Here is a 10000-nt window from a genome sequence, read left to right as displayed (position 1 = left end):
AAAATTATTCAGATATCTATCTTTTATAAAGAAAAATTTGGCATTAAAAAACAAAATAAACTACGACGTTCTCATGATTAACGAAATTTTATGTAAAAAAGAAATTATATATATATATATATATATATATATATATATTTATAAATGAGAAAAAAATAAAAAGAAAACTAAGAGGTATGAGAGAAAGAGTGAAAGAAAAACGCATGGAAATGTGTGTGACAAGGTCCTCGAAAGGCATAAGTGTAGCTTCGAGAGGCCCATAGCACGATTTAACGAGGAACTGGAAAGAAATTCGACAGTCAAAGGACTCGTCGTCCTCGTCCTCGTCCTCGTCCTCATCCTCGTCGTCCTCCTTGTCGTCGTCGTCGTCGTCATCGTCGACTCGCATCTCATCATATCGTTTTAATGACGTTGCTTCTAACTTATCGTTGAGAGTACGTTGAAGGTCATTTGATTATTGGACATTGGCTAAACGAAATCGAATAATTTTTCTGAAATTAATCATTAATATCATTTTCTGAAATTAATCATAATTAAATACGTAATTAAAAAGAAAAATATGGATTCATATATTAATTTCAATTACTAATTATGAGCACATTAAAGTTCATTGTTTTAAATTAAAGCACTAACTTAAAGTTTTATGTACACATATATATATATATATATATATATATATATATGTGTGTGTGTATGTATACTTGCTTTATAAGAAGTAATTAGTAATTATTAGGATAATATTGACGATTAATATTGATTATTAATAATTGATGATTAATATTGACGATAAGAAAGAAATACTAAGAGAAACCAATTCTTTAACGACTACATAATTGTTAACACAATATTATTAATTGTTACTCGATACTTGTACAAAAAGTAATTATTAATTATGACGATTAAAAACATAAAGAAATTGATCCTTCTTGAATTTGTAGAACAAAATATAAAAACATATTTTATATCGAACAATATCAAAATAAGTAAAGACATGAATATCGATATTTAGATGTGCAAGGAGCAAGGGAATAAGAATATTAAGTAAAACGTGAATCGTTGAAATTAATTAAGAAAAGCGATAAAAATCGTTCTGACTCTTATTCACGATTGATATTAAAACTCGAAGAGAGAAATAGGCCGGATGAATGGAGTAGAATTATTTTCACACGAGAAAGAGAGAGAGAGAGAGAGAGAGAGAGAGAGAGAGAGAGAAAGAGAAGAAACTTCGTTGACTAATGAGGGAATGAGGGAAGAGCTCGTCGTAAAACAATGCGCTGTAAACGCATACTTAACGAAGAGAATACCGAAGGAGAGAGAGAGAGAGAAGATAGAAAAGGATGAATACATAGATAGATAGATGGATAGATAGATAAACTGAAAAATAGACATAGTTATATAGATGAATAGAATAAGAGAAGGAATTTATTTGCAGACGTAAAACAAATTGTTTCATTAAACTACTCGTATTGAATATATAAAATAACAATTAGTTTATAAATTAACGTGATACTTAATATAACTAATACATATATTACTGCGTATATACATTTATTTTTTTATCATCATAATAATAATAATAATAATAATAATAATAATAATAATAATAATAATAATAATAATAATAATAATAATAATACATAAGGAACAAAAAAAAAACTAAATTCCCTTGATGTATATTATGATAATAATAATGGTACCTAATAATAATGATAATCGTAAAATGAATCAGTAATGTATAAAAAGAAAAACAAATAAGTAGAGAAAAGGAAAGTGAGTGTAATTAATACTTGCTTGAAAGTAAAGATTTAAAAGAAAAAAAAAAAAAAAGAGAAAATAAGAAAAGAACGGAGATCATATCGAAATAATAAACGATACTTGAACACGATTAGTAGCATAGCCGCGATACTTTCGACGAAAGCACGCTATTAACGTGATTGCAAGACCACAAAGGGTAGACCGCTTCTTCGTCAGTTTGCTGAGCGTGCCAACTAGCGAACCGATAAAGTTTTCTTTCGAGAATGAACCTAATCGACCTCCTTTCATTTTCTTTTTATTTTTGTATTTTTTTTTCTTTCTTTTTTATTTCTTCTTTTTCCTATCTTTCTTTTTTTTTCTCCTTAAAAATTACATCCCTTCTCTCACTTTCTCTCTCTCTCTCTCTCTCTCTCTCTCTCTCTCTCTCTCTCTCTCTCTCTCTCTCTCTCTCTCTCTATCTCTCTCTATCTCTCTCTCTCTCTCTATCTCTCTCTCTCTATCTATCTATCTCCCACTCTCTTTATCTTTCATTTTTGTTAAGAAATTTCGAGTCGATCATCGTTTCATCGATTCGAAGTCAGTTTCAAGCGATTCTTAGCGTTTAACTTTCAATTAAATTTTTCATCAAAGAAAATCGATAATTAATTAATAATGTCAAGCTATGGCAAACTTTATTTATCGATTGACGAGGTTTTCAAGTTGTCATTTTTGTTCTCTTTTACGGTTTCTTTTTTTTTTTTATTTCTCTCAAATTTTTTTTTTTTTATTATTTTTTTTTTTTTTTTTTTTTATTCTTTTCTCTTTTTATTATTTTTATTTGAAAATTCGATATAGCTGGTGTAAGTGTATATGCATTTACATGAGAATGTGTCAATCGTTACAAGTTAACATTTAATATTTTTCAATTTATTATTTGTTTTTTCTTTTTTTCCTTTTTGTTTTCTTTATTACTATTATTATTATTATTATTATTTCTAATCTAATATATATCTATCTATCTATATATATATATATGTACTCTTTTTCTTTTTTTTTCAGAATTCAGAGATATCGCTATTCGAGACGAACATTCGTTTTATGGGAAGTCTTTTGGCTTGTTACGCTCTCACGGGAGACGTAATGTTCCGGGATAAGGCGGCCCAACTCGGTGAACGGATGTTACCAGCCTTCCAAACGGAAACCGGAATTCCTCATTCCCTCATCAACCTACACACGGGTGTAAGTAACGCTTTTCGTTGGTACCCACCATGAGACCCTGCCAAATCTGCCGCATAATTTTCTTTACCCGTCACGTCCCCATGGTAAATTTACACCATAATTCGCATTATCTATTCTTTTTGTTCTTGATTCATTTCCTTTTTTTTTCATCTTCTTCTTTTTCTTCTTCTTTGTCTTCTTCTTCGTCTTCTTCTTTTTTTTTTCTTCATCTTCTTCTAACCCACGGTTATTTACATTGCAAATTGGATTAGTCGTTAGCTTTTGTATAGATAATTGAATAAAAAAGAGAAAAAAAAAACGAACAGATTTTAATGATAAATTCTTTTGAATAATAATAATAATAATAATTTCCATTATAAGGAATATAATAAATTGTCATTGTTAATATATTTCGATAAATTATTCTAACTTTTAAACATAACAATTATAATAAATTATTATTATTAGATTTGAAAAATTAAATTATTAATATATTTCAAAATTAAAAATAAAAATGTTGTAATGACAATAATGTAAATAACGTGAATAATGTGAATAATAATAATAATAATAATAATAATAATAATAATAATATAAATAATAATAATAATAATAATAATAATAATAATAATAATATAAATAATAATAATAATAATAATAATAATAATAATAATAATAATATAAATAATAATAATAATAATAATAATAATAATAATAATAATAGTAATAGTAGTAATAGCATATAATAATGATAATTTAATAATGATGATAATAATATATAATGATAATTTATTATAATTGTTATATATTTAAAAATTTATACTAAAGTAAATTGCCATTATTATTATTATTATTATTATTATTATTATTATTATTATTATTATTATTATTATTATTATTATTATTATTATTATTATTATTATCAGTAGTAGTAGTAATAGTAGTTGTAGTAGTACTACTACTGCTATATATTGGAGTTAGAGAAATACATCAAAATTGATTTGTTTTACTCAAACGAGGAAAGATGATAAAAAAAAAACGGAGCCGATATAAAATCGGGTTAACTTAATTGATAAATCAGAGAACGCCTCGGTAATCTCGTTTCGGTGAGGACAAAGAACTTTCTTCCCTTCCTCTTCCTCTCTCTCTCTCTCTCTCTCTCTCTCTCTCCATCTTTCTTTTTCTTCTTTATGCGTAGGGCGCATGCTCAAAGTTTAGAAACACAAAAAATCTTGGCGAGTCCACGATAGGTTCCACCCTGAACATTAACACGACCGATACTATTGGTCTTACTTTTTTTTTGTTTTGTTTTTCATTATCTTTTTTTCTCTTTCCTGCTACGGGTAGTTTAATTGAAACGATTTTCGTCGAGTCACGTCCTCCGAAGTGCCGACTCGCGATTAATATGCAAATTCTTAATTAGAACGGATAATGATGATACCGAAAGGGGTTGAGGGAAGTTGAAGGAAAAGGGTTGGCAAAAGTAACTATCGGTAAAGTCGATCCCTTTCTTACCACTTTTGTGTTCTCCTATTTTTGAGAATTGTTTCGTTGATTTTCTTTCATTCTAATCATTTTTTATTGTTTGTTCTTGTTGTTGTTATTGTTTTGTTTCTTTTTTTTTTTTTTTTTTTTTTTATCATTTTTCTTATCGGATTCTTTTTTTTTTATCATTTATTATATTATCAAGTTTTCTTATTATCGTCAAATAATCTCGTATAATTTGTTATATATATACATTCGTATTTATTTTATAGGCCAGCAAAAATTATGGTTGGGCAAGTAGCGGATGCAGTATTTTGTCAGAGATCGGAACGATGCATTTGGAATTCACTTACCTGAGTGACATTACCGGGAATCCCGTCTTCAAGAGGAAAGTCGAGAACGTGAGGAAGGTGCTGAAGAATCTTGAAAAGCCGAAGGGTCTCTATCCAAATTACATTCACCCGAGAACTGGGAAATGGGGTCAACGTAAGTCCGCTTTCAAAAACTCTACGAAATAGTGCCCTTATATATGCGTGTGAATATCTTATTTCCTCCTTTTTCTATTTCTTTTTCTTTTCTATTTTTTTTTTTTTCTTTTTTTTTTTCATTTCTTTCTTTCTCTCATTTTTCGTAAACGCGATCGAAATTTTTTGTTTTGTTTTGCATTTTTTTTTTTTTACTTTCCATCGTTCAACGAACGTTCGTGAAAAAGTTTTAATAAAATTTATTTTTTTCTTTTCTTTTTTTTTTTTTTTTTTCTTTCTTAACTATCTCTTTCTCTTTCTCTTTTTCTTCTTCCTTTCAACTATTCGCGGTTAGTTCTCAAATATTACGCCATTTCGACGAAGTTGAATATCGCATTTATCAAAAGCAACCACCCTTGTACCCCCGACATCCCCCCTCATCATCCATCCACCACTCTTGTCCTTTTTCATCCCTTCTCTTAAGAGCAGTAAGAATTCCTATTTTTCTTTCTACTTTGGTAACATCGTACGTTGGCCTTTCTCAACGATTTCCTCGAACTAACATAGATCACTCTTAAGAGACCTTTTTTTTCCTTTTTCTTTTTTTTTCTTTTTTTTTTTTTTTTTTTTTCTTCGTAGATATTTGCGCGACTCAGGTATGCAGGTACGTGGCGCCAATCATCTATTTAATTTCTCTTTCGAACGACGACGTTATTTTATTAACGACTCTTTAATGATTTCCGACGAAAAAATATTTCTCAATAAAAAAAAACGTAGTTTGATCCTTTCTTATAGCAATATATTTCCGCGATCATTTTATTTGGAAATAATTGAAACAAATGAAAAAAAAAATCATTTTTCTTTCTTTCAAGCATTTATTTTTTTCATTCTTTCTTCCTTTTATCTTCTTTTTTTTTTTTACTTTCTTTCTTCTGTTTTTTTTTTTTCTTTTTTCGAGAATTCAAAATACGTCGCAACATTTGCGCGGGAGAAAGTTTATTTCTAAGGTTAAAAGGAAAGGAAACGTCTTTTGCGGTTAGCAAAGTTGTACTCGACTTTGGCGTTTTTCCAAACCAATGTACATTTTTCACTAACCCATGCTCTCCGAGAATTTCATTTGAATTCGTTACTCGACCACTCGAAAAGTACTACGAACACGTTAAAGTTTTTTCTTTCGTTTTGCCACGCATTACTTGTAAATGTTATTCGAGAAATATGATATCTAATGATGTAATTAATAGGATTTTCAATCTTTACTGAAAGTTCTAATTTCTCTCTCTCTCTCTCTTTCTCTCTCTCTCTCTCTTTCTCTCTCTCTCTCTCTCTCTTTCTCTCTCTCTCTCTCTCTCTCTCTCTCTCTCTCTCTCTCTCTCTTTCTCTCTTTCTTTCATTTCAAATCAATCGAATTTCCAAAACGTGTGCGATAAAACATTTACATCGGATTTTATTTCACATAAATACGACGAGAATTCATCAACCATAAAACTTCTATTCAACGACGAATCGTATTTATCTTTTTTTTTTTTTTTTCATAAGAATATTTTCCTCTTTTTTGTTTTTTTCTACTATTTCTGTCAATTACAAATATTTATTACAATAATACATGGTTACTCGTTGTATAATTATATAGTTCTATTCTCAAACGCAAGATTCAATTTTGATAAATAATTCAATCATATTCAAGTTATTAATTAATAATATATAATTCATTCAATTGATTGTAATATAGCTTTGTGTGTATCAATCACATTTATTTATACCTACATATATATATATATATATATATTGACTGTAAATTATCGTTTGTGCCTTATATATAAATTTATTTTTTAATCAGAACGAGAAGAAAAAAAAAAGCACAAATTAAAAAATAAATATTTGTCTTCGATTACAATTTGTTTCGTTAATCGAACCGTTCTCTAACGAATTCTCATTATGGAAACTAGAAAAAATAACAAAAAACAAAAAAAAGAACAGAAAAAAGGAATAAAGTTAGAGGATTCTGTTGAACTACCCATAGCTGTTGATGGAGGATATAAAAAGTAATGTTATGGGTAGTTCTATAAATGCAAATTTCGATCACTCGTAAGTACGTACGAGTAAAGGAGGACATAGTTTTCTCTGGAAATGGAATCTCGTGCTTTCTATAAAACGATTCAAATGGTTTGAACATCAAATCTCGTGTGATTCATTCATGATATATTTGATATCTTCTTAAAAAAAAAAAAATATATATATATATATAGCTTGTAATAAAATAAGATAAAATTGTTCTATCCCGTTAAAATTCATTCGATATAATTTCAGATCACATGTCACTCGGAGGATTAGGTGACAGTTTCTACGAGTATCTGTTAAAGGCTTGGATCCAATCAGGAAAGGAGGACAGAGAAGCACGTGAAATGTATGACGAAGCAATCGCAGCTATCAGCGAGCACATGATCAAGACATCACCCGGTAAACTGCTCTATGTATCGGATTTGAAATATGACAGGCCTGAACACAAAATGGGTCACTTAGCCTGTTTCGCTGGTGAGTGAAATTTTATTTCTTTTTCTTGTTATTTTTTATTCACTTTATATAGAATTTTAACAAAATTCTCATGATGTATATACACGACAGGTGGTATGTTCGCATTGGGTGCTAGAACCTTAGAAAACGAAGTGTCGGATAAGTACATGAGCATAGCCGCAGGCTTGACCAACACCTGTCACGAGTCCTACGACAGGAGTGTGACTAAACTTGGTCCGGAAGCTTTTCATTTTATCGAAGGAAACGAGGCGAGAAGCTTGAAAACCGGCGAGAAATATTATATCCTTCGACCTGAGGTGAGTGCATTTCTTTAATTAAAAAAAAAGAAAAAAATAAATAAATAGATAAATAAATAAATAAATCAATAAAAATAATAATAATAATAATAATGAAAGAAACAAATAAAGTCAAGCATTCGATTGAATTTTTGATCGATCTCGTTCCTCTCGTGCTCCGAGAAAACGAAGGTTTGAAAGTGCTGCAGAACTTTCGTTCGAACTTTTGTAAACCTGTAAACGCCTCACACGTGTTGTTGTCGGCAAACATTCGAATAAAATATTCCTCCTTCTTCTCCTCTTCCCTCTCCTCTATCTTCCCTCTTCCTCCCATCACCATTGCATCCCATGCTTTTTCCTTCTTTTCAGACATTCGAGTCGTATTTCGTGATGTGGCGGCTTACAAAGGATCCGAAATATCGCGAATGGGGCTGGGAAGCCGTCCAAGCACTGGAAAAACATTGTCGAGTCCCAGGAGGATTCACAGGACTCCACAATGTTTACTTAGCCAACTCACCGAAGGATGACGTTCAACAGAGTTACTTCTTCGCCGAAACCCTCAAGGTACTGCGATAGGGGTGGGGGGAGTAAATGAAAAAGAAAAAAAAAAGGACTTTTCAATCGTTTAAAAAACAAAATTCAAATTTAAATACTTTGAGATCATTATTTTACACTTCGACTCTCGACAATATCTCGTCGAAATTTCCATTTCCATTTTTTTTTCTTTTTTTGCTCTTCTTTTGTTTTTTTTTTTTTTCGTTCATTTTTTTTCCATCGCTCGCAACTTTCGAAAGAAGAATACGTAATATTTTTTAATCTTAACTTCATGTTTAAAAGCTGCATTAATTATTTCTTTATACGTGAAACGTTTTTAAAGGGATTTTCTTGCCGTGTAATCTTTATGATATTGCTTCTCTTTCTTTCTTCCCCTCTGTCTTATTCGAGGTTGATTATTTAAAATCGCAGAAATTTTTTATAGACCAACTTTTTCGGTCCGATTGAACGATATCTCGATTAAAAATTCCTCCTGTTGGTTTTACGATCGAGATAACGTACGATCGCTAAGAAAGAAATTTGGTAAAAGAGAAATTGCCAAAAGGAAAAAGAGGGAGAGAGAGAGAGAGAGAGAGAGAGAGAGAGAGAGAGAGAGAGAGAGAGAGAGAGAGAGAGAGAGAGAGAGGGAGAGAGAGAGAGTCGTACCAATGGTGGCCACTTTTATCCCTACTATCTCGTTAAAGATTAAGGCCCGGTATAAAGACGAACTTTTTTCTTTTTTTCTTTTTTCGCTTTTTTTTTTGTTTTCTTTTTTTTTTTATTTCCTTTCTTATAGATATTTCCGAAACCGGCTGCCGGTAAAAGCCAACTATAATCGGTAACAGCTGAAGGTGACGTTCGTAAAAGCCCTCCTATAATATATATAATGTATATAGGTATATATATATATATATATATATATATATATATATATATAGAGGGAGAAAGAGAGTTTATACGTCACACTCGATCGGCCAAGATAACTCGTAACTCGTAAAGAACTTTTTTCTCAATACTTTTAATTTAATCGAACGAAATTGCTCTCCTCGTATCAAGTGCTCTTTACTTTCGTTTGAAAGAATAAAATGAATATAGTAAAAAAAGAAAATATAATTTAATTCTTATTAAAATACGGTCCATATCGATCCATTCAAATATGTGTATGTATATATATATATATATATATATATATATACAAAGATATCGTAATCGTTGTAAACAAATGATTTCTTGGTTGTTGTTTCTTTTGTAATTAATTTTTTTTGTATTTTTTTTTTTTTTATCTGTTGCAGTACCTCTATCTTTTATTCAGCGACGACGATCTCATTAATCTAAACGATTGGGTGTTCAACTCCGAGGCTCACGTGCTTCCAATCAGAGGAAATCCTCTCTATCGCCCAGCTCCCTCCATATAAACTCGAATCTCAACTTCATTCGAAGATGACGACCTATCGCGATCGATGATTCATTCTGCAGTGAAATATAAAATGCAGAAGGAAAAACAGAAAGAAAAGTAGAACAAGAAAAAGAGAGACTCAATTCGACAATGGAAGAAGAGGGCTAGCTCATCTTTACGTTTTCGAGATGAAAATTATCGTGTGATGATCGGTCGCTGATTACTACAAGAAGAGTAGAGAAGTGCGAGTTATATAAACATACATACATACACAAACACTCGATATTATTGAATATATATATATATATATATATATATATATATATATACAATAATTAACAAATATTTTAGCTAAATGAAAA

At 30.1% G+C, this 10000-nt stretch overlaps 1 protein-coding gene across 6 annotated transcripts in view; it reads left to right on the top strand.

Annotated features, from left to right (window-relative positions):
- The window catches only part of alpha-Man-Ia (alpha-Mannosidase class I a), a 95615-nt gene that overhangs the window by 82263 nt on the left and 3352 nt on the right, over positions 1 to 10000 (top strand). For all 6 annotated transcript variants that reach the window (XM_035876038.2, XM_035876036.2, XM_035876035.2 and 3 more), the window contains exons 6-11: positions 2794 to 2973; positions 4710 to 4923; positions 7209 to 7433; positions 7524 to 7729; positions 8078 to 8272; positions 9535 to 10000. The exon at positions 9535 to 10000 is cut by the window's right edge and continues 3352 nt beyond it. In XM_035876038.2, the coding sequence (XP_035731931.2) occupies positions 2794 to 2973; positions 4710 to 4923; positions 7209 to 7433; positions 7524 to 7729; positions 8078 to 8272; positions 9535 to 9657 (1143 nt within the window). In that variant the 3' untranslated portion in view covers positions 9658 to 10000. The remainder of the gene's footprint in view (positions 1 to 2793; positions 2974 to 4709; positions 4924 to 7208; positions 7434 to 7523; positions 7730 to 8077; positions 8273 to 9534) is intronic.

The sequence above is a fragment of the Vespa mandarinia genome, chromosome 4, assembly GCF_050613455.1.
Source record: "Vespa mandarinia isolate Hongniang chromosome 4, ASM5061345v1, whole genome shotgun sequence".
Taxonomy (NCBI): Eukaryota; Metazoa; Arthropoda; class Insecta; order Hymenoptera; family Vespidae; genus Vespa; species Vespa mandarinia.
Note: the sequence above shows the minus strand (reverse complement) of the source record. Positions and strands in the feature narration are given on the sequence as shown.